Genomic DNA, 23,647 nt, shown 5'->3' on the forward strand with positions numbered 1-23,647 from the left:
GCTGGACGGAGAAAGACCCAGCAGAGCCCTGGCCAGGGCAGTGTGGGTGCCTGGGGCCCCCAGTCCAGTTCTGTGGGGTGTGTGATGCCCTAGCGTTGAAAGCCCCCAGGGTTCATTCCTGGGGCTCAGCCACCCCAAAGCTCCAGGTCTCGGGTGGTTTGACACCTCGGAACCCAAACACTGGGAGCACTCACAACACAGTGGGCACTGGGGGCAGGGGGAGCAGCGTGCCACAAGCTGGAATCAGGGCTGGACTGATGGAATGTTACCCCGTGGGGTTCTGTGCACAGGCAGAGGAGGCCAGAGAGGAAGCCTCAGCTATGAAAATAAGGACTCACTAGACAATTCTATCTGGCTGTGTTCCAGGAAAGGGCAGAGCATTTCTTACTCACACCTAAATGGTCAGGGCGATGCACTAGAGGGGGCATGCCCTGGGGGGCGTGTGCACTGGCTGGGGGGTTCACTGGAGGGCGTGTACACTGGAGTTGATACAGGAGGGTATGCATACTGGAGGGAGGGAGCTGCATTGAAGGGCATGTGCACTGGAGGGTGTGTGCACTGGAGGTCATGTGCACTGGGGGGTGCACTGGAGGTCATGTGCACTGGAGGGCACAGGCACTGGAGGGTGCACTGGAGGCAGTGTGCCCCAGAGGGCATGTGCACTGGAGGGCACATGCAGTGGAGGGTGTGTGCACTGGAAGGCGCATACACTGGAGGGCGTGTGTACTGGAGAGCATGTGTACTGGAAGGCGTGTGGACTGGAGTGTACACTGGAAGGCGTGTGCACTGGAGGGCGCATGCACTGGAGGGCACGTGCACGGGAGGGAGTATACACTGGAGGGCGCGAGCACTGAAGGGCACGTGAACTGGAGGAAGTATACGCTGGAGGGAGTATACACTGGAGGGTGCATACACTGGAGGGCGTGTGCACTGGAGGGCATGTGCAGTGGAGGGTGTGTGCACTGGAGGGCATGTGCACTGGAAGGCATGTGCACTGGAGGTAGCGTGCCCTGGAGGCCACGTGCACTGGAGGGCGCGTGCACTGGAGGGAGTATACATTGGAGGGAGCGTGCACTGAAGGGTGCGTGCACTGGAGGTAGCTTGCCCTGGAGGCCGCGTGCACTGGATGGTGCATGCACTGGAGGGGGCATGCACTGTAGGGCGCATGCACTGGAAAGCGCGTGCACTGGAGGTAGCGTGCCCTGGAGGGGTCGTGCACTGGAGGGGGCGTGCACTGGAGGGCACGTGCACGGGAGGGAGTATACACTGGAGGGCGCGAGCACTGGAGGGGGCATGCACAGGAGGGCGCATGCACTGGAGGGGGTGTGCACTGGAAGTAGCATGCCCTGGAGGGCGCGTGCACTGGAGGTAGAGTGCCCTGGAGGGCGCGTGCACTGGAGTGGGCGTGCACTGGAGGGGGTGTGCACTGGAGGGGGCGTGCACTGGAGGGGGCGTGCACTGGAGGGGGCATGCACTGGAGGGGGCGTGCACTGGAGGGCGCGAGCACTGAAGGGCACGTGAACTGGAGGAAGTATACGCTGGAGGGAGTATACACTGGAGGGAACATGCACTGGAGGGCGCATGCACTGGCAGGCATGTGGACTGAAGCTTTGCAGCTGTGTGGCTTGGTGGGGGGAGGTGCCCAGCTCCCCCCGCCAGCTGTGTGGCCACAGACACCTCAGAAGTCAGAGGACCTCGGCGCCTCCAGCCACAGCACTCGTGTGACAAGTAGGGTGGCGAGCTGGCCGGAGGCACCACGCGTCGGGAACATCCGTGGCAGTCAGGGTGCGGTGAGCAGCATGTGTGGCCCAGCTCAAAAGTCTCTCGAGCAAGTCCGGAGGCACACACCCACAAGCCCAGCGACTCGGGAGGCAGACACAGGAGGATCACAAGTTGGAGGACACCCAGAGCGAAGGTCACAAGGCCCAATCTCAAGAGCAAAATACAAATACAAGTGCTGAGACGGAGCTCCCTTGATGGGCGGCTTGTCTGGCCTGGGTTGGGCCTTGGGTTTATTCCTCAGTACTACCTTTCCTAATCTGGGTGCAGTGCGGGGACAAGGCTGTCATGGGAGGTGGGACGAGGAGAGGATAAGGCTGTCGTGGAATGCGGGGTGTGGCAGGTGTGGGGCACACCTGGAAGTCAACTAGCCGGCCCCGCCTGTGTCTCAGTCTTGGGGCCACGTGTGGCTAAGATGGCGGCGCCTAACAACAACGCGCAGCTGCTACAAGTGTCTCTGGTGATAACCCGGAGGCGGTTCTGTGGGCGGTGACGCCCCCCCCCTTCCGCCCTTGATGGACAGCTCATCCCGCCCCTTCCTGCCGATCTTAGACCTGATTGGCTCCTGTGCCTTATATTAGTGGCACGTACTTCCCCAATAAGCGAGATCTTGCGCCGACTTGACTCCCAGGTCTGCTTGTCCTCCGGTGAGGGAGGGCTGGGTGCGGCCTGCCTGCCCGCCCTTCTCCTTGCTTGGCTCGTCCAGTCAGAGCGTGCCTTCCCCGTCTCTCCCGTGGTTCATGGGAGTGTGGGGAGCTAAAAATCCCCGACATCTGGCGCCCAATATGGGGCACGAGGAAGCGTAGGTTTAAGCTTTAGATGACCCGAGGTAAGGGTATCCCCGAAAAGATGGGGCAATCTCACAGTAAGCTTTAGATGACAGGAAAATGAACAAAGAAGACTGCTTCAGGAAGAAGAGAGGAGGGGTGTGAAGCGGAGTGGAGCAGAACCAGACGGACTGGAGGAGCAAAGTGGAGAGCTGAACCCGCTGCCTGGAGGGGCGGTGCAGAGCCCACCGGAGCCGGCCGGAGGAACGAGATGGGGAGGAGAACCGAGCCGGCCTGAGGAGAGGAGAGCCGTGGAGCGGGGACTCAGGGGAAGCGGCCGGCTCTCGGCCACTGTCACACCCAGCGCCGCCGGCCAAGTCCCCGGAGCCCGGACACTGCCGAGAAGCAGAGCCAGGTGGAGCTGCTGCGTCCTGAGCAGCACCAGAGCCGCCAACAAGCAGATGTGGGAGGACCAGGAGGAGGCCGCCAAGAGGAGAAGCAGCAGCCAGCAGGGCCCGAGGAAAGGGGCCGGCCGGGCCCGGGGCAAGCGCAGGGAGTTCGCGCGCCTCGAGGGCCTCCGCCCCGACAAGAGCGGCCTGGTGTGGGACGCGGCCTCCCAGGCGCTGGCAGCAGGCGAGCGGCGAGTGGCGGCGCCACTGGGGACCGGCGCGCCCGCGAGGGAGCACGTGGCACAGAACGGTGCTGCAGGCGCTGGCGCAGGACAACGCGCAGCTGCTCGTCAACCAGCTGTGGGGCCCCGGCGGGAGCGCATGGCGTGGAAATGGCGGCCCGAGAACGCCGAGGACGCGACCTGCTGCTGGGCACTGAGGAGCTCCATGGAGGACAGCTGCCCGCGCAGTAACAGGACTCCCTCCTGAGTGTCAATCCCCCCCCCCAATAAAACAAAAAGGGGGAGATGTGGGGTACACCTGGAAGTCAACTAGCCGGCCCCTCCTGTTTCTCAGTCTTGGGGCCACGTGTGGCTAAGATGGCGGCGCCTCACAACAACACGCAGCCGCTACAAGTGTCTTTGGTGATAACCAGAGGTGGTTCTGTGGGCGGTGACGCCCCGGCTCTTCCGCCCTTGATGGACAGCTCGTCCTGCCCCTTCCTGCCCACCCTTCCCTTTCTTCGCTCATCTGATCCGGGCGTGCCTTTCTCCGTCTCTCTGCGGGTAGGGGGAGCACGTGGGGGGGGGGCCTAGAGACCCCGACAACAGGGACAAGGCTGTCGTGGGATGTGGGGACAGGGCTGTCGTGGGATGTGGGGCGCGGTGGGGACAGGGCTGTCGTGGGATGTGGGGCGCGGTGGGGACAGGGCTGTCGTGGGATGTGGGGCGCGGTGGGGACAGGGCTGTCGTGGGATGTGGGGCGCGGTGGGGACAGGGCTGTCGTGGGATGTGGGGCGCGGTGGGGACAGGGCTGTCGTGGGATGTGGGGCGCGGTGGGGACAGGGCTGTCGTGGGATGTGGGGCGCGGTGGGGACAGGGCTGTCGTGGGATGTGGGGCGCGGTGGGGACAGGGCTGTCGTGGGATGTGGGGCGCGGTGGGGACAGGGCTGTCGTGGGATGTGGGGCGCGGTGGGGACAGGGCTGTCGTGGGATGTGGGGCGTGGTGGGGACAGGGCTGTCGTGGGATGTGGGGCGTGGTGGGGACAGGGCTGTCGTGGGATGTGGGGCGCGGTGGGGACAGGGCTGTCGTGGGATGTGGGGCGCGGTGGGGACAGGGCTGTCGTGGGATGTGGGGCGTGGTGGGGACAGGGCTGTCGTGGGATGTGGGGCGTGGTGGGGACAGGGCTGTCGTGGGTCCTGTCTGGCAGGGTGTTGGCCACGGTGTGGGGCCACGGCCACGCCTGGTGTCGTGGCAGGGAGCCGAGCGCACGGCCTGAAGCTGGAGGCACGCTCAGGGATGCTGCAGGACACCGGCCTCGGGAAGGGTTTGGGGTGCCCGGCCTCTTCCGCTGGTGCTCACCGCGCACAGGAGCGAGCACTGGTCCCAGACGCGAGGGGGATGTGCCGCATCACGTCCATCGGACCTCGTCCGTGGCCTCTTCCAATGCGGCAAAGACCTCAGCCTCCAGGGACCCTTTCAGTCCCGGCAGTGTCCCCGAGTCCACACACCCCCCCCAGCCACAGGCCGACCCCCATCACCCCTACCCCTCCCTCCCAGCCATGGCCACCCCGGTCCCCCCCCCCCACCGCCTCCCAGCCATGGCCGCCCGGAGCCCTCACCAATGCCAGTGGCTCCTCAACGCCGCGGTGGCCACCGCTGTCTGCTGCCACACGGCCTGAGCACCGCCTGTGACAGCTCCAAACACAACGCTCGCTCACAAGCCATGAGAGGAGCGCGCCACACAGACGCGGACAGACGGGCATTACAGGTCCTCACAGCGCACAGCGCTACGGCCCCACGGCTACGCCCATGTCAGGCCGGGGCGACACACAGGGGCAGACCCTCCTCCCACCCCTCCCACAGACCCTCCTCCCACCCCTCCCACAGACCCTCCACCCTCCCCTCCCACAGACCCTCCTCCCACCCCTCCCACAGACCCTCCACCCACCCCTCCCACAGACCCTCCACCCTCCCCTCCCACAGACCCTCCTCCTCCTCCCACAGACCCTCCTCCCACCCCTCCCACAGACCCTCCACCCTCCCCTCCCACAGACCCTCCTCCTCCTCCCACAGACCCTCCTCCTCCTCCCACAGACCCTCCTCCTCCTCCCACAGACCCTCCTCCTCCTCCCACAGACCCTCCACCCTCCCCTCCCACAGACCCTCCTCCTCCTCCCACAGACCCTCCTCCTCCTCCCACAGACCCTCCACCCTCCCCTCCCACAGACCCTCCTCCTCCTCCCACAGACCCTCCTCCTCCTCCCACAGACCCTCCACCCTCCCCTCCCACAGACCCTCCTCCTCCTCCCACAGACCCTCCACCCTTCTCCTGCAGACCCTCCGCCCTCCCCTCCTCCCGCAGACCCTCCAGGGACTGGTGAGTTCCTGGGGTATGTGACCAGATGAATTTCTGGGGTACGTCATGAGACCCTATGAGCTTCTGGGGCATGGCATGTGACCTGATGACTTTCTGGTGTACATGTAACCAGATGAGTTCCTGGGGTACATTGTGACTGGATGAGTTTCTGGGGTACATTGTGTGAACGGATGAGTTTCTGGGGTACGTTGTGACCGGATGAGTTTCTGGGGTACATTGTGACCGGATGAGTTTCTGGGGTACATTGTGACTGGATGAGTTTCTGGGGTACATTGTGTGAACGGATGAGTTTCTGGGGTACGTTGTGACCGGATGAGTTTCTGGGGTACATTGTGACCGGATGAGTTTCTGGGGTACATTGTGACCGGATGAGTTTCTGGGGTATGTTGTGTGAACGGATGAGTTTCTGGGTATGTTGTGTGAACGGATGAGTTTCTGGAGTACATTGTGTGAACGGATGAGTTTCTGGGGTACGTTGTGTGACCCGATAAGTTTTTGGGGTGCATTGTGACTGCATGAGTTTCTGGGGTACATTGTGTGAATGGATGAGTTTCTGGGGTATGTTGTGACTGGATGAGTTTCTGGGGTATGTTGTGTGAACAGATGAGTTTCTGGGGTACATTGTGACTGGATGAGTTTCTGGGGTATGTTGTGTGAATGGATGAGTTTCTGGGGTACGTTGTATGACTGGATGAGTTTCTGGGGTACATTGTGACCGGATGAGTTTCTGGGGTACATTGTGACCGGATGAGTTTCTGGGGTATGTTGTGTGAACGGATGAGTTTCTGGAGTACGTTGTGTGAACGGATGAGTTTCTGGGGTGCGTCCCATGGTGCTGTTAGGAACCCTGTCTTGCAGAGCACGCGTCAGGTCCTGTGGGCCCCGCCAGGCACCGGCCACAGGAAAGAAGCGCAGGGCAATGGGGCAGATCGCTTCTGGGGGCCCCCCAGGCCCAGGGAAGGTCCCCGTGTGACTGTGGCCGTGAGTGTCTGGGTGTCCCGTGCGCCCTGCCCGGTGGGAGCGGCAGCTTGCTCCTCGCTCCGCTCGGCTCCACGTGCTCGTGATCAGGATGCTTAGAAGAGGGTGTGCGGCCCTCGAGGTCTGCCCCAGGTGAGGCAGCGGCCACCTCATGAGCACGGAGCCTCCACCTGTCCCCAGACGCCCTCCCGGAGGCTGGCTTGTCCGCGGAGACCCCGCGACGTCTCGCCAGCTCCGAGACAGTGATCGGCTGGCCGCTTCCGTCAAACACAAGCTCTTCCCGACTGCCTGGGCCTGATGGCCGGCCCCAGGGCTGCGGAGGGGCCGGGGGGGCCGGGGAGCAAGCCAACACCCCCAGCTTTCCCCAGACTGTCTGCCTGCCGCGGCCACCACATAAAACCACGTCACAGCGAGTGCTGATAACGCGGCTCGGTGCTGCCACGATCCAGGCCGCTGCCACCGCCGCCAGCGCGAGTTGATGAGCCGCGTTGTTCAAGCTCAGGTGGGCGTGCGCGTCCCTCTGGAGAAGCGCCGTGGCCGTGACCGCTCCTCGCTGGCCCGGGTGCGGGGTCCGCGCGGGACCCGGTCCGCGTGGGACGGTCCCGGCCAGCTGGAGGAGCTTCTCCTCGTGATGGATTTCGAGTCACTTTTAGGGACCACTGCTTCCGAGCCGGAGAGTAGTGCGGCTCTGTGGTCTCGGAGAGAAAAGTTAAACAGTTCTTTGAGACAGATTTGCCAGTGTCCGCTCGGCCTGGACTTGGTCCCTGGAGTCTCCGTCACCTCCCCTGCCGCGAGAGGGCGGACGGGAGGAGGACGGGCTGGCGAAGGCGGCTTCGGGCGTGGCGGCCGTGGTCCGGCCGTCCACGGAACACCTCCAGTCAAGTGTGGAGGCCATAGCGGCCGCGGGCTGTGCGCACGCCACGGTCCCCGCCCTCCCTGGACCGGGCACTCGGAGGGGAGTCCTCGGGGCCTCGTTGAGCCCCCGGCGGGAGCAGATGTTTCCCACAATCACGCCATCGGCTTGCCTTGCGTAATCACGAACGCCGCCGCTGCCGGCGGGAAGCACAGGACGGCTCGGGAAGGGAGCGCCTGCATGCCGGCCGCCCTCTCCTGCCCCCAGGGGTCTGTCTGCCCCCCGCTGTGGCCCCCGCACCCCGAGCCTCCTCCTGGGCTTCTCCAGGGGCTGGCGGAGGCCTCGGCGCGTGGGGGGCCCTCCCGCTCCCCGCCGACATCCGTGCCCCTCGGTAGGGAGGGGTGAGCACCGGTGGCCCGTCACCACAGCCCAGAGCCGCCAGGCCCCGCGGGCCCCTGCGGGACCGGGGCCTCGGAAGCCCGCGCCGCCGCCAGCGCCGCCACCGCGCCCGACTCCGGCTGCCCCTGTGCGGAAGGTGCGGCGTCCGCCGGAAGCACGGCCGGCTCTCCCGGCCTCTCGGGAGGAGGAGAGGGCGGTCCCGGGGTTGAGTCTCGTGTGGAGCCCAGGGTCTCAAGCACGCCAAGCAAACACTACCACGGAGCCACCGCCCCCCCCCGGGGGCCGTGCGGGGCCGCGGGCAGCCTGGGCGCGGGCTGTGTGCGGACGCCGGCGCGCAGGAAACCCACACGCAGCCCGGAGTCGCCCCAAGGCTCCGACGGGGCCAGGAGGCCCAGCGGCGTCCGGGAGCGCGTGGCACCCTCGGCCCCCAACACAGGGACGTCCGCTGCGCGTGCGAAGCGGGCCGGCGTCGGGGCTTTGCGGACACCAGTGCAGGGGGGCGTTTCTCCCAGAGCAGAGGGGCGGGAGCCCGGCACCCCCCAGCCTCGCCCGGAGGGAGGGAGGGACTCGGGTCTGTGCGTCTGCCTGGCTCTCCTCCCGGTTCACACCGTGCTGACCACCTGCTCGGTGGCTGAGGGAGGCGGACTTGCAGCTGTGTGTGTGTGTGTGTGTGTGTGTGTGTGTGTGCGTGTGTGCGCGTGTGTGTGTGTGTGTGTGTGTGTGTGTGGAACAAGCCCCGTCCTTGCTGGGCGGGGTGTTAGTTACCTGAGGGGAACTTGGGGTCCTCGCTCTGGACTGACGTGCCGGGGAGCGTGCAGGACCCCGCGCCGGGTGGGGCGGGGGGGAGTGACCGCAGGAGCGTTTCGGGGGGCCCTGCCCTGCGCTGCACTGTGGATGGATGTTCTCGGGGGCTGCAGGCCGAGCCCCGGCTGGGAGCTAAGCCTCTGGCGGGCGGCCTGCGGCCCCCACGCTGCCCTCCAACTTACACACGGCCGCGCCGCTCTTTAACCGGTCCACGGCTGCCCTGCCGCTCGTGGTGAGGCCCGGCCGGTGCCCTGGGCCTCTGTGCCGGTGGGAGCCACAGGCAGGACCGGCCGGCCCCTGGGGTGCCCCAAAAGGACACTGACGGGCCCAGCCAGGCTGCCCCTGGCCACCCCCCTCCTCCCACCTCAGCACGACAGGCTGCATCATCGGGGCCCCCAGCACCCCGGGGGGCGGCCCCGGGCCAGGACACGGCCAGCCCCGGGCCCGGGGGGGCCCACACGCGGCACGTTCATCTCCCGGGCCACAGGAGGCCCCACAGCACCCCGAGACCCGGTCCTCACCTGAGAGTGAAATGCACACGAGGACCAGAGCAACGTCCTGTGCCCGCGGCTCAAAATAAGCAGCGCCTCCAGCCACACCCGGGTGCACGGAGACCCGACGCCCGCGGGGCCCCCCGAGCCTTGCGGGCGCCTGCTGCGGGCACCACCCACCCACCCGGGCCTGACACGGGCCTGACGCCCACAAAAGCCATGCGGGAGACCCGCCCTGACCCCACGCACCTGGAACCCCATTCTCTCCAGACCTGGGTGGGCCTTGACTGGAGGCCAGCGGCTGTGGCCACTAACCCCACCCCCACCCCCACCCCCATCCCACCCCACCCACCCCATCCTTCTCACAAGGTTAGCTTCCCACCCCCTCCCTCCTGCTGCCCAAAAGCAAGCCTGGCCTGCCCTCTAGTGGCGGTCAGCTGCACTCACACGCACACGACCCGGGTACCCTTAGAAACTTGGATGTGCGTGCACACAGGAATACACGTGCACACCGGGGTGCGTGCACGCACACAGACCCGCACGTGCACATACGCACCTGCGCCTGCATTTGTGAACACGGATGCACACTTACGCGTGCACACAGAACGTGGAGCCGGCCGCGGGTGACCTTGAGCGGCGTGGCGGGTGCGGCCTCCTCCGCCCCCAGGGCAGCAGGAGTGGGGTTGAGTCATTTGCAGGGCGTCTCTCGGCCTTGGCCCCAGACCCTCTTCTCCCTCACAGAGCAGTGAGAGCGGCAAGCCCCAGCTGAGCTCTGTACACACGCGCACACGCGCGCGCTCGTCCTGGCTGTCACGCAGACGTCTGGCCTCCGGGCAGACGGGGGTGTATGCAGGCCGCTGGTACTGACCTGGGGGTGGGCACCGCATCTCCTGGGGTGGCCAGGAGGGCAGCGGGGCCTCGAGGCCTGGAAAGCCCCACCGCGCCGTCTGGCCGCGCCTGCCTTTCGACGCTCCGCCCGCCTGGCTGCTCCGGCGCGGGCGTCTCCGCGCCCCCTGACGCGCTCGGCACCGCCCCGCGCCGGGCGGTGACACCCCCACACGCAGCCCCAGGCTGCCAAGGGCGCCCTCGGCTCTCTGGACCCTTCCCGTGCTGGCACCCCGGTGGCCGCCCTCCCGGGTCCTCAGAGGGGCCGGCCATCACCTCGGGAGGGGAGGGGAGGGGAGGGCAGAGGCTCGGAGGGGTCGGGCCCGCAGCCCCGCCCCGCAGCCCCGCCCCCGGGAAGAGCCCCCCCCACTGAACCCCGCTGACCCGCTGCCCTTGCCCCCCAGAAGGTCCAGCAGTACACCGTGATCGTCCAGGCCACGGACATGGAGGGGAATCTCAACTACGGCCTCTCCAACACAGCCACCGCCGTCATCTCGGTGACGGACGTGAACGACAACCCGCCCGAGTTCACCGTCAGCACGGTGAGTCCCGCCGGGCCGGGGCTGCGTCCGGAGCGGGGCGCGGGGCTTCGGGGAGACCGGACGGGGGCTGCCGCGCCGGGGGGACCCCCGCGGAGGCCGGGCCCCCGCGCCGCCCGTGCCAGGGGCCCCCGGGACTGGGCGACCGGGCGATGGGGCGATCGCGGTGGACCTGGGGCTGCTGTGGACCGAGAGCCCCAGGCCCCGAGGGACACGCCCTGCCCCACCCCCAGACGACACCCCGTGGACAGCCCTGTCACCGGGACCCCCACTTCCCTGCGGCGTCAGCCAGCGGGCAAGCGGGGCGCTGTGCCCCGGGCTGGCCTTGCAGTCCCTGTGTGTGGGGACGGGCGGGCGGGCCAGCCCGGGGCCGGCTGCAGCGAGGCTGCGGGTGTCGGCCGGAGCCGCGGAGGGGAGGCGCAGGAAGGCTCCCCTGGCTCCTCACGAGGCACGAGTGTCCGTCATCACCGGGGCGCCGCACCCCAGCCTCGGGACCCCTCGCATCGGGCACCGCCAGGCTGCCTCAGCCTCTGAGGGGTCAGCACTGGGCCGGGACCGGAAGAGGAGGGGGAGGGGAGGTCAGCTAGGACCCCAGGAGCTGCGCCTGCAAGGAAGAGGCCGCCGGAGGGGCGGGCGGGGAGCCTGCAGCCCGAGCTCTGGGTGGAGCGGCCCAGGCCGGGCCGGCGGCCAGCACGCAGCGCCACCTAGTGGGCGGACGGCAGGTGGCCGCGTGGAGGACGGCGCTCAGACCCCGGGGGGGGGGGGGGGGCGGGGCGGGGAGGGCTCTGACCCCGCACCCCAGGCGCCCGGCAGAGGGGGGGCACCCAGGCACTCGCTGTGCGGGGGAACCGGGCAAGGGTGGTCCTCTGGGACCCCGCCCCGACTCCCCAACACCCACTGCGCCGCTCCCCTGACCACAGAGCTCCCACCTCCCCCACCCCCAGGAAACAGCCAGCCAGCAGTCGCCGGGGGAACCAGGGCAGAAGGCGGCCTGCCCGTCCACAGCCCGGGGCCCACCCACCTCGGGGGTGGCGAGGGTTTGGGAGATGCCCAGAGCCCCAGCCTGGAACCCCACTGCGGCTCGAGCCTCCAACAGCGCCACCTTGCTTTCCTGAGGGGCTCTGGACAGGCTGTGCTGGCCAGGAGGGCGGAGGCCTCCACAGACACCACCAGCTCAGGGGGGGCAGACAGCAAGTGGCCCCCGCAGAGGCCGCACCCCACTTCCCGCCCCCGAGTGGGTGGAGTCTGCCTCACGCGCCCAGTGTGTGCCCTTCTACAGCTCCAAGACGTGGGCTCTATCGCCTGCCGGCCGCTGGGTGGGCAGAGCCCGTGGGAACACGGAGGCCCCGGGCCCCGCCGAGGGCCGGTGGCCAGAGGAAAACAGCAGATTGCCATCCAAATGCCATGAGTGGGGTCCTGACCCCTGACCCCTGCCCCCAGCGTGGTCATCGGGACACCTGACGTCCCCGGGTTCAAGGTGGCCGTTGGCAGGACCCCTCGAGACGGCGGCAAGCGAGAACCCAGGACACCATCTCTGCCTCACAGTGGGAGTGGACAGGGCAGGCTGACCCCACTACCACACACACACGTGCACACGCGCGCACACGCACACGCAGCTGGGCTATTTTTGTGGCGTTTAATCAAGAACAATCAGCAGAAGCTAAAGAGATGCCAAGGATTTGCATGATCCACTTCCTGCTCTCAACTGTTAATTAAAAGTTATTTTCCCTCCTGCTCCAGGGCGGCTGACGGGCAGAGCTGGGCTTCTTGGAGCAGGGCCTCCCGGCAGCCATGCTGGGCTCAGTCTGCTGGGGAGGACACAGCTTCAGACGCTGCCCCTCCCCGCCTCCCCAAGGGCCCTGGGCCTGTGCCCAGATCCCACCAGGCACAGAGCAGCCGGCCAGGGGCAGGGGCGGGGCAGGGGCGGGGCAGGGGCGGGGCAGGGGCAGGGGCAGGGGCAGGTGGCCTTCCGCCAGCGCAGCCCCTCTCCAGAGCTGGGAAGCCCTCGGCCCGGCTAGCGGTGGAGCCGGGAGCTCCTAGGCAGAGCTCTGTGAGCTCAGGAGGGTGGCTTGCTGGTGGCGTCCGCCAGTCTCTGCGCACCCTCCATACAACAAGTTCTGAAATGCCCCGGGAGCCCCGGGCCTCATCGGGGGCATCAGGCAGAGACGGAGCCCTGTTCCCGCTCCACCAACAGGTGGGGAGGTGGGGGGGGGGGGGGACGGCACTTCCGTACCCCAGCTGCCACTGAGCAGGCCTTCGGTGTTGCTGTGTCTGTCCCGGAGCCCGGACCGCCCTGGGGTCCGTCGTGAAAAGGGGCAATGCTCACCACGGCCCCCCGAGACCCCCCGACACGAGTGAGCGGCACAGCCAGGCCCTAAGCTGCCGTGACGCCAACCCCCACGACGGTGACGAGGGCGCTGCAGCCCCCCCTCAGTGGCCGGGGGGAAGGGGGGACGCAGGTCCTGGCCGCCTCTGCCGAGGGCTGCCCGAGCCCCAGGCCCTCGGAACCCTGGCCGCTCTGCCGTCTGCAGCGAGCGCACAGGCCCGGGAGGAGAGCGAGACGCGGATTCGGGGAGAGTTGCTGGACGTGGGAGCTGGGGATCTTCACACGGGGATGGCCGTGGTGTCCTTAGTTACACCGAGCCGAGCGCACCCCTCAGCCTGAATAACCGATCGGAGCCAGCGCTTCTGAGCAGCGACGTGGCGGCCGCGGGCCAGGGGTCCACTCCCGGCCCCCCCCCAGCCGCTGCCCCGCCGGGCCGGTGCCCCTCCCAGGGGATCGCCGCGTCTGAGGCCCCCACTCTGGGTCGCCCAGAGGCAGGGGAGGCTCGAGCCCAGGGATGCGGTGGAGGAAGAGCCTGGCGAGACGGCAGAGCGCCCGTAATCACCTGGGAGGGGGTGACCCAGGTGGGGGACACCCAGAAACGCACAGACCCTCGGGGTCTGCCGCTGATGGCGTTCTCCCCGCCCCCCCGGCTTCCTGGATCACCCCACCACCCCCTGCGGCTGAGCTGTGCCGGGAACGAGGGGCACCGGAGCCAGACTGCCGGCCGCACGCCCGGCTTCCCCGCGGGCCAGTCCCACCGTCCCCGCGGGGGCCTGCGGACACGGCCGGGCACGGGCGCAGCCGCGCTGTGCTCTCTGCACGCCGGTGAGGCCCCGGCCAGGGAGCCTCCCAGGAGCCGAGGACGCCTGCGTCTCCTGAGAGCCACCCAGTGCCCAGCACCCAGCACCCAGCGCCCAGCACCCAGCGCCCAGCGCCCAGCACCCAGCACCCAGCGCCCAGCACCCAGCGCCCAGCACCCAGCACCCAGCGCCCAGCGCCCAGCACCCAGCGCCCAGCGCCCAGCACCCAGCGCCCAGCACCCAGCACCCAGCGCCCAGCACCCAGCGCCCCGGTCGGGGAGAGGCTGGGAGTCCTTCTTAGCTCAGGGGTAGCACCGCCCCGGTGCCGCTCGGGGCAGCTTTCCTGGGCACCGGCCCCCGTGGAGCGCACCCCGCCCCGCGCCCCGCCCCGCGCCCCGCCGGCCCCCGACCTCGGCTTTGGAGGCGGGAGGGGAGAACGTGGCCTCCGAGCCCCTTCGGATCCTCAGCGCCGCCGATCCTGGAGTTCCGGTTCCGAACGCACAGCCCCACAGGAGGCGCCATTGTTTCGTTAGGAAAGGAAAGGGAATGCAAAGCGGGCGGCGCGCTGTGGAAGGAGGGGGCCCTGCACCCCGCTGCACAAGCCCACACGGGGCGGAGGCTGCAGGGAGGGGCTCAGCCCCTCGGGCTGAGGGTCCCCACGCTCCCACAGGCGCAGGGGGCCCCCACGCGGGGGCATCTCTCCCACCAGCCCCCCTCCGCGCTCCCAGGGCCTTTCCCGGGGTCCACAGGACAGCGACAGAGGTGCGGAGGCCATAGAGGAGGCTGCCCGAGCGAGGACGCTGCGTCCCAGGGACGAGAGAGAGAGAGGGAGAGAGAGAGCGAGAGGGAGAGAGGGAGAGAGAGAGAGGGAGAGAGAGGGAGAGAGAGAGAGAGAGGGAGAGAGAGAGAGAGAGGCCCAGGCAGAGCTCGCCATCAGCAAGACCTGCTTTGCAAGGCAGCCTCAGGCCCGAGAGGGTGAGCGTGGACAGCGCGGTGTGGACAGTGCAGTGTGGACAGCAAAGTGTGGACAGCGCAGCATGGACAGCGAAGCGTGGACAGCGCGGTGTGGACAGCAAAGCGTGGACAGCGCGGCATGGACAGCGCAGTGTGGACAGCCTGGTGTGGACAGCGCGGTGTGGACAGCCTGGCGTGGACAGCAAAGCGTGGACAGCAAAGCGTGGACAGCGCAGCATGGACAGCGAAGCGTGGACAGCGCAGTGTGGACAGCAAAGCATGGACAGCGCGGTGTGGACAGCAAAGCGTGGACAGCGCGGTGTGGACAGCGCAGTGTGGACAGCAAAGCGTGGACAGCAAAGCGTGGACAGCGCGGTGTGGACAGCCTGGCGTGGACAGCAAAGCGTGGACAGCAAAGCGTGGACAGCGCGGTGTGGACAGCCTGGCGTGGACAGCAAAGCATGGACAGCAAAGCGTGGACAGCAAAGCGTGGACAGCAAAGCGTGGACAGCGTGGTGTGGACAGCAAAGCGTGGACAGCGCGGTGTGGACAGCACAGCGTGGACAGCCCAGCATGGACAGCCCAGCGTGTCCCCCCGACAGCGCCTGACCAAGACGTCACCTGGGCCCCACCACAGACGTGGTCACCGAGGCCCGCCCCAAGGCGCCGCGTACACCTGCCGGGAGCCGGGACCCCACCGTCTGGGAGTGCTGTCCCCTGTGGGGACACTGTCACCTGCCAGGCTGAGGACAGGGAGGGCCGCACCTGGGCCTTCTGCGCTCTAGGTGCCACTGGGCCACGAGGAACAGGAGGACGGGCCCTCACCTGGCTGCTGGCAGCCATGATTAGAAGGGTCAGGGTGGCCCAGCTTCCACCCAGACAGGGTCAGTCCTCACGTGGCTGGGCAGGGCAGCCTGGACAAGGTGGCCCTTGCACGAGCAGGGCCCAGGTCTTGAGTCTGTGCCTGCTCCCTGGGGACTGTGGGGGAGACCCTTCACCTCGCTAGGCCCGGTACACCACCCCCCAAGGCCCGGTACACCCCCCAAGGCCCGGTACACCCCCCCACCAAGGCCCGGTACACCCCCTCGCCAAGGCCCAGTACACCCCCTGTGACCCAGCCCTTCTCAGCCACACCCAGTTAGGACTTGAGCCAAGTTCAAGCCCATGCTCCATCACTTGTAGCAGTGTGACCAGGACCGGTTATATCAGCTTTTCGTTCCTGCCACGGGCTGCGAAGGCAAGTCACTGGGAGGTCCCGCGAGCAGAAGAGCCGCTCATCCCGTGTGCAAACGCCGGACTTCTCCCTGAGGATGGACAGCAAGCCCCTCCCGACACCCTCCTCCCGCACGGTGCTGGTGAGCTGGGGTCCGGCAGGCGCTACCAGCAAAACACCGCCGGCACTGGAACAGCAAACACCTCTGGACAGGTTTTCCAGGATCCTGGCTCCATTTCTCGCCCCGACCGGGGCCTGGGCTCCCACGGGGCCGGGGCTGGAAGGAACCATGGAGGCAGAAAGGCTGGCCTCTCGGGAAGAGTGTGCACACGAATCCCGGCGCCATGACGACTCCGTCTTCCCAATACCCGCCCTGGCATCCCAGAGGCTCGGGAGGCTTTGTCTGTGCCTTGGAATCTGAAAAATTAAAAAGTCATTACGCCCAAAGGAAGGTGGACAAGAGACTCCACCGTACATGTGGCGGCCCTTCCTTGCCGCCATTGAACTTGCGGGACTTAAAGTCGACTCTGCCTGGGATGTACCCGGGGCCCGCTGGGGGGAAGGGGAGGGGGGAGGGGGACAGAGGAGGGGGGCAGGGGAGGGGGCTGCCAGGACAGAGCGGAGGCCTGGCCAGGCCCTCCATGGCTTCCCGGCAACTCCGGAGCCTGCCTGGTCCTGACTCGGGGAGGCCCTCCAGGAAGGAGGCCAGGCGTGCCAGGCGGGCGGGCGGGCGGCTCTCGGGGTGGGGAGGGGAGGCCGGGCGTGCCAGGCGGGCGGGCGGGCGGCTCTCGGGGTGGGGAGGGGAGGGCCGGGCGTGCCAGGCGGGCGGGCAGGCGGCTCTCCGGGGTGGGGAGGGGAGGCCGGGCGTGCCAGGCGGGCGGGCGGGGCGGCTCTCCGGGGTGGGGAGGGGTGGCCGGGCGTGCCAGGCGGGCGGGCGGGCGGCTCTCCGGGGTGGGGAGGGGAGGCCGGGCGTGTCAGGCGGGCGGGCGGGCGGCTCTCCGGGGTGGGGAGGGGAGGCGCTCCTGCCACACCTCGGTTCCACGCGTGCTTCCCACTGGCAGGCCCTGGGCTGCCCACCCAGGCGGCTGTACAGGAGGGCCAGAGAGCGAGTTTCTGGAAAAGAAGGAATTCAAAAGCTACCAGAAAGCCATGAAGCCTGACCCGTGAGCACCACCCTGACCCTGGCGGCTTGAACTGAGAACATGCCGGTACCACAGCAGCTGACGAGTCCCAGGAAATCTGACTCCAGGCATGGCTGAATCCAGGCCTGGGCAGCGCCGCCGGGCCCCGGCTGGGCTGCGCGCTCTGGACAGGCTTTGTTCTCGGGTCATGAGCGGCCCCACCACCAGCCCCACCCAACCCCTGCAGGCACCTGTGGCTCCCACGGGCCGGGCAGGCCCCAGGCAGGGCCTCAGAACCGAGCTCTGCGGGGCCATGCTAGCCAAGGGCCCATTTCTGAGGCAGTTACTGAGGAGGGGCTAGAACGGGCGTCTGCAACGCTTTTCTGTGACAGGCCAGGTAGTGTCACCACCACCCAGCTCTGCACCGACACAGATGGTGTGTAAACCGAGGGCTTGGGTCTATGCCAATAAAACTTTATTGACAATAATAGCATGTAAGCTGGGTTTAGCCGCATCACTCGCCTGCCTCTGTGCTAGACCAAGCCAACCTCAGCCTGGAGGAAACGGGGAGTGATGTAGCTTCGAGGGCAGAGGTGAGCAGGCCCCGGGGACTCACACCCGCAACCCTAGCTACTCCGGAGGCCGAGATCTGAGAACCGCGGTCCAGAGCCAGCCAGCCAGGCAGGAACGTCCACGAGACGCTTACCTCCAGGAAACGACTCAGAAAAAAGCCGCAAGTGGCGCTGTGGCTCAGGCGGTAGAGCACCACTAGCCTTGAGCCAAAAAGGGGCTGAGGCTACAGCGCTCGAGCCGGAGCCCAAGCCCCAGGTTGGCAAAACAAATAAAAGCAAAAGATGAGATGGCCACATCACTCCCACCCGCGTCCCTGCCCGGGCGGACCCCGCCCAGCCCGCACCCGCGTCCCTGCCGGGGCGGACCCCGCCCAGCCCGCACCCGCGTCCCTGCCCGGGCGGACCCCGCCCAGCCCGCACCCGCGTCCCTGCCCGGGCGGACCCCGCCCAGCCCGCACCCGCGTCCCTGCCCGGGCGGACCCCGCCCAGCCCGCACCCGCGTCCCTGCCCGGGCGGACCCCGCCCAGCCCGCACCCGCGTCCCTGCCCGGGCGGACCCCGCCCAGCCCGCACCCGCGTCCCTGCCGGGGCGGACCCCGCCCAGCCCGCACCCGCGTCCCTGCCCGGGCGGACCCCGCCCAGCCCGCACCCGCGTCCCTGCCCGGGCGGACCCCGCCCAACCCGCACCCGCGTACCTGCCCGGGCGGACCCCGCCCAGCCCGCACCCGCGTCCCTGCCCGGGCGGACCCCACCCAGCCCGAGGCAGGGCCGGAGGGAGAGAGGCTTCGGCGTCCTGCAGCCACGCCTGTGTCCCGCGGCTCGCGTGGGTCCTCTGCCCGTGTGGGAAAGGCTGAGAGGAGAAGCGGGAGGTGTGGTTGGTGCGGGTGTGCGCCCCTGTGTGTACATGCACACCCACGGCGGTGCCCCGCCCGGGCCTCGGCAGCAGCCCCGGCGCCTCCCCGGCCCCGCAGGGCTGTAACCCCCCGTTTTCTCACGTGTTCCAGTTTTCAGGAGAAGTCCCGGAAAACCGGGTGGAGACGGTGGTTGCCAACCTCACCGTGATGGACCGCGACCAGCCTCACTCGCCCAACTGGAACGCCGTGTACCGCATCATCAGCGGGGACCCCTCGGGGCACTTCAGCGTGCGCACCGACCCCGTCACCAACGAGGGCCTGGTCACCGTGGTGAAGGTGGGTGCGTCAGGGCCACCCTGGGAGGAAAGTCGGGGGTCGTGTGTGGACCGTGGGGCCTGGGCACCATTTGCACACCTTGAAGGTCAGCTCCCAGGGGACAGGCAGGACGCCGGTGGTCCTTCCCTCTGGGTGGCGTCGGGGCCCCCTTTCCCCATGTGCACCCCGCCTTTGAGCGGGGGTCCCAGCCACGCCGAGGGGGCAGGGCGGCCCTGCAGCTCGTCCACACCCTCGCTGAAATGCAGCAAATCACCTACTGACCCCCTCACCCTGCGCCTTCCCGAAGCAGGGGTGCCCGGCCAGAGGGGGTGCGGGCTGTCCCATCTGTGCAGCTCTTGCGCGGTGGGTGGGTGGGTGGGTGCTGGGTGCTGGGTGCTGGGTGCTTGCAGGCATTTGACGGTCCAGAACGGAAGGAATAATGGCGGGGGAGGCTAGCGCCCCCATGCAACCTCTAGGGAGGGGCCGGACTCGCAGCCAGAGAGGGTCCTGCAGGCGGTGGCACGGGGGGTGGGGGGAGGGCAGCGGGGGAGGGACCGGACAGGTCAACTGACCTGCAACGCACCATGGGACTCTGAGGGCAGAGGTGCCCGGCCCCGCTCCCGAGACTGTGGCGTCATCAACTGGGGGCCCGGGGCAGCGTGTGAGCCCGCCTCCCTCAGCTGACATGGAGGCCAGCCCTGGGGACGGTGAGGGGTCACGGAGGTCACCCAGGCGCGGCCTGGGAGGGGACCCCGCTGCTGCCCCCCCCAGGCCCCCCTGAGGCCCGCTTCTCCCTGCCCGCCCTTCAGCCCTGCTTCTCACCTCCACGCGTGGCTTTCTGTCACGGGGTGGGGGGGCACTAGCCTGAGAGGCAGTGTGCGGGGGCTGCGGGAACCCAGGGACAGCGCGGCCCCTGTCCTGCCTCCCACGGCCTTCTCCCCCCCTCCCTGCCTCCCCCCTCCCCTCCTCCCTCCCTCCCTCCCACGGAGGCAGGGCCCTGCACGTGCCTCCTCACCACTGACGGACCAGCCTCTCCCCTCCTACTAGCCAAATCCCATAGGAAACCAGAGGCCAAAGACCAGGGCACCTGGAGAGAACTGGGGTGGGCCGCTCCCTCCGAGCACAGCAGCCTGGGGAGCAGGAGAGGCTGGGCTGGGGGTGACCAGCTCGCCCCTCTCTCCTCCGGTCTGGGGAGCAGGAGAGGCTGGGCTGGGGGTGACCAGCTCGCCCCTCTCTCCTCCAGTCTGTGGACTACGAGCTGAACCGCGCCTTCATGCTGACCGTGATGGTGTCCAATCAGGCGCCCCTGGCCAGTGGGATCCAGATGTCCTTCCAGTCCACCGCAGGGGTGACCATCTCCGTCACAGACATCAACGAGGCGCCCTACTTCCCCTCCAACCACAAGCTGATCCGCCTGGAGGAGGGCGTGCCCGCGGGCACCGCGCTCACCACCTTCTCGGCCGTGGACCCCGACCGCTTCATGCAGCAAGCCGTGAGGTGAGGCTGGCGGGGCCCCGGGGGGCCTGGTCCAGGTCCCAAGCTCCCTGGCTCCCCTACGAGTGCTTCCTGAACCTGGGAGGGGGGGCCCCAACTGGGGTGGTCCCAGCCCGGGGCTCAGCCTGAGGCGGGCTGCCCAGAACCGCAGCCTGGACGAGCCTCGGCCTGCTCCGCGTCCGGGAGGAGCGCACGGTGCTGCCCGCCAGGCAGGTGTGGCCCTGGCTTCACTGCCAGTCACGTGGGACCGGGCCAGGCCACACGCCCTGCTGTCCCCCACCCTCAGGTGGGGACACTGACAACACGTGCCACCCAGCACAGTCAGCACAGTGACGGCGCGGGGGCCACAGCCCGTCCCGCTGCGGGAGGAGGCGGGGTACAGAGACGGAGCGGGGTGGGGGGCCCTGCAGCCCGTCCCGCTGCGGGAGGAGGCGGGGTACAGAGACGGAGCGGGGTGGGGGGGCCCTGCAGCCCGTCCCGCTGCGAGAGGAGGCGGGGTACAGAGACGGGCCCCAGGAGACAGAGCCACCCAGAAGCCCAGGTGGTGGGCTGGCAGCCCCAGGGTGCAGCGCCAGAGTTGGGGCTCCTGCTCACGCGCCGCCCCCCCACCCCACCCCACCCCACCCCACCCCACCCCCCCCCGCAGGTACTCGAAGCTGGCCGACCCGGCGAGCTGGCTGCACATTAACTCCAGCAACGGGCAGATCACCACGGCGGCGGTGCTGGACCGCGAGTCCCTCTACACCAAGCACAACGTCTACGAGGCCACCTTCCTGGCCGCCGACAACGGTGCGTCCCGCGACCCGGGGGGCCTGCAGGGCGGGGCGCGAAGGGCTAACGCCGGGCGCTGGCACGCAGCGAGCACCCCCAGCCAACAGAGCCCGCGCCCGGCCAGCGCTGGCCCCCAGCTCACCGAGGCCTTGAACACGAGCACGGGGCTGGTCCTCGGTGCTCCTGAGGCGGAGCTTTCCACACGCTCCCCCTGCCGCAGTAGAGACGCCTGGCCGTTCACGAGGGGGCCCCAGGGCCACGACCAGACGCGCTACCACCACCACCCCCGATCCTGGGGGACAGACGGGGTCTCCACCCATGGCACCTGCGGCCAGAGCCAGAGCACAGGCTGGGGGCGGGGGAGGGCACAGGGCGGCCTCCGGGGGAGGAGCCCGAGGCCTGGCCCAGCACCTCCTCCACGGACCCCACCTTCCACCCCACGCGCGGCTGGCGCATCCGGGTCTTCCTCGAGGACGGTTCCGGCCACTCAGGGCGGGCCTGGGAGGCCTGCTAGGCAGGGAGCGGAGGAAATCTAAGAGGGGTGCGAGGCAGGGCGGGGACACTGCGAGCTGTGAGCGCGCGCGGCTCCGCCGAGGGCCTGTGGGGCCGTGTGCGCGGCGCGGGCCGAGCCGCCGAGGCTCCGGCTCTGGCTGCGTGGCTCTGGCTGCGGCGAGGTTCCCCCCTGGCTGGGAGCCGGGCCCGTGTTTCCGTCCTCGCACAGCCGGGGAGGGGGGAGTGTGCAGATTGTCACGGTGGGCGGGTGTACCAGGGGTGAGCTGCGACGGTCGCCCGTGTCCCCATGTCCGTCCCCCAGGCATCCCCCCGGCCAGCGGCACCGGGACCCTGCAGATCTACCTCATCGACATCAACGACAACGCCCCTGAACTGCTGCCCAAGGAGGCGCAGATCTGCGAGAAGCCGGGCCTCAACGCCATCAACATCACCGCGGCCGACGCCGACATGGACCCCAACATCGGCCCCTACGTCTTTGAGCTGCCCTTCGTCCCGGGGGCGGTGCGGAAGAACTGGACCATCGCCCGCCTAAATGGTGAGTCTGCCCGGGGTCCGGGGGAGCCACGCAGGCCCCGCCCCCGGCTCCACGCGCCCCACGCTGGGTCCTCGCCGGGGGTTCTTGCCTGGGTCTCATTGGGGCGCGCAGACCTGGGGCCTGGGGCGGCCTGGCATGTCACGCGCCCTAGAAACGCTGTCCGTGTCCGCTCGGGCCTCGCCAGTGCCCTTAAAGGCACTGGCCAGCCTCAGAGCCCAACCCACCGGGTCCATTCACCTCTCGTGACTGCCGTCGGAAGACATGTCCAGACACCCTGCTGTCCCCATCGCGCCTGCGAACTGTCTCTCGATGCCTCTGCCTGTTTCCTCGGAGGATGTTCTTTCTCAGTTGACTTGCTTGGGTTTTGGGTTTTGTGTGTCTGTTTTTTGTTTTGGGGAGTGCTGGCGTTTGAACTCGGGGCTTCGTGTTGGCGGGGCCGGCCCTCTCCCCCTCAGCCGGGCCTCCGGCTCTCTTCTGCCCCGGTTGGCTGGGTGACGGTGTCTCCCTTGGTGACCGGGCCCTGCCTGGGCCGCAGTCCTGTCCCCACCCTCCGCAGAAGCTGGGTGACGGGCGAGCCGCCCTAGCCAGCTTCTCTGCAGAGATGAGGTCTGGGGAGCCTTCTTGGTGATCCCGACGCCTAATCCTCCCCATCCCCCCGCTGGGAGGACGGGCACGCACCGCCATGCCCCGCGACCCGCCAAAAGAAGGGGCTCGTGAACTCTCTGCCGGCCTCAAGCCACTGTCCTCCCGACCTCGGCCTCCTGAGGGGCTGGAGGCCATGCGGGGCGCCACGCCGGCTCCTGGTGGGATTTCAACGCGCTCCGAGCCCTGGGGCGCCGCTCCGCCTCCGCCCCGGGCGTGGCCTGGTCTCCAGGCATCGCCAGCGCCCAGCGCCGCGGGCGGGCGGTGGTGGCATCGGTGCCTGTCCCTCCCCCAGGCGACTACGCCCAGCTCGGCCTGCGCGTCCCGTACCTGGAGGCCGGGGTGTACGACGTCCCCGTCATCGTCACCGACTCCGGGAACCCGCCCCTGTCCAACACGTCCGTCATCAAGGTCAAGGTCTGCCCTTGCGACGAGAACGGAGACTGCACCACGGTGGGGGCGGTGGCCGCGGCCGGCCTGGGCACGGGCGCCATCGTCGCCATCCTCATCTGCATGGTCATCCTGCTGAGTGAGTGCCGCCGCCGGCGCGGGCGGGGCGGGGCCTGGCGGGCGGGGCGGGGCCTGGAGGGAGGGGCGGGGGCCTGGCGGGCGGGGCGGGGCCTGGACGGAGGGGCGGGGCCTGGACGGAGGGGCGGGGCCTGGAGGGCAGGGCGGGGCCTGGAGGGAGGGGCGGGGCCTGGAGGGAGGGGCGGGGCCTGGAGGGAGGGGCGGGGCCTGGAGGGAGGGGCGGGGCCTGGAGGGAGGGGCGGGGCCTGGACGGAGGGGCGGGGCCTGGAGGGCAGGGCGGGGCCTGGACGGAGGGGCGGGGCCTGGAGGGCAGGGCGGGGCCTGGAGGGAGGGGCGGGGCCTGGAGGGAGGGGCGGGGCCTGGCGGGCGGGGTGGGGCCTGGAGGGAGGGACGGGGCCTGGCGGGAGGGACAGGGCCTGGCTGATGGGGCTGGGCCTGGCGGGAGGGGCGGGGCCTGGCGAACGGGGCGGGACCTGGAGGGCGGGGCGGGGCCTGGAGGGAGGGACTGGGCCTGAAGGGAGGGGCGG

General features: G+C 68.9%; 1 protein-coding gene across 1 annotated transcript in view; it reads left to right on the forward strand.

Annotated features, from left to right (window-relative positions):
• Cdh4 (cadherin 4) overlaps positions 1-23,647 on the forward strand; it is a 356,680-nt gene that overhangs the window by 327,538 nt on the left and 5,495 nt on the right. Inside the window, 6 exon segments of the mRNA XM_048349680.1 lie at positions 10,349-10,486; positions 18,473-18,658; positions 19,881-20,134; positions 20,778-20,920; positions 21,717-21,950; positions 22,888-23,121. Of these exon segments, the coding sequence (XP_048205637.1) occupies positions 10,349-10,486; positions 18,473-18,658; positions 19,881-20,134; positions 20,778-20,920; positions 21,717-21,950; positions 22,888-23,121 (1,189 nt within the window).

Source organism: Perognathus longimembris, chromosome 6 (genome assembly GCF_023159225.1).
Source record: "Perognathus longimembris pacificus isolate PPM17 chromosome 6, ASM2315922v1, whole genome shotgun sequence".
Lineage (NCBI taxonomy): Eukaryota > Metazoa > Chordata > Mammalia > Rodentia > Heteromyidae > Perognathus > Perognathus longimembris.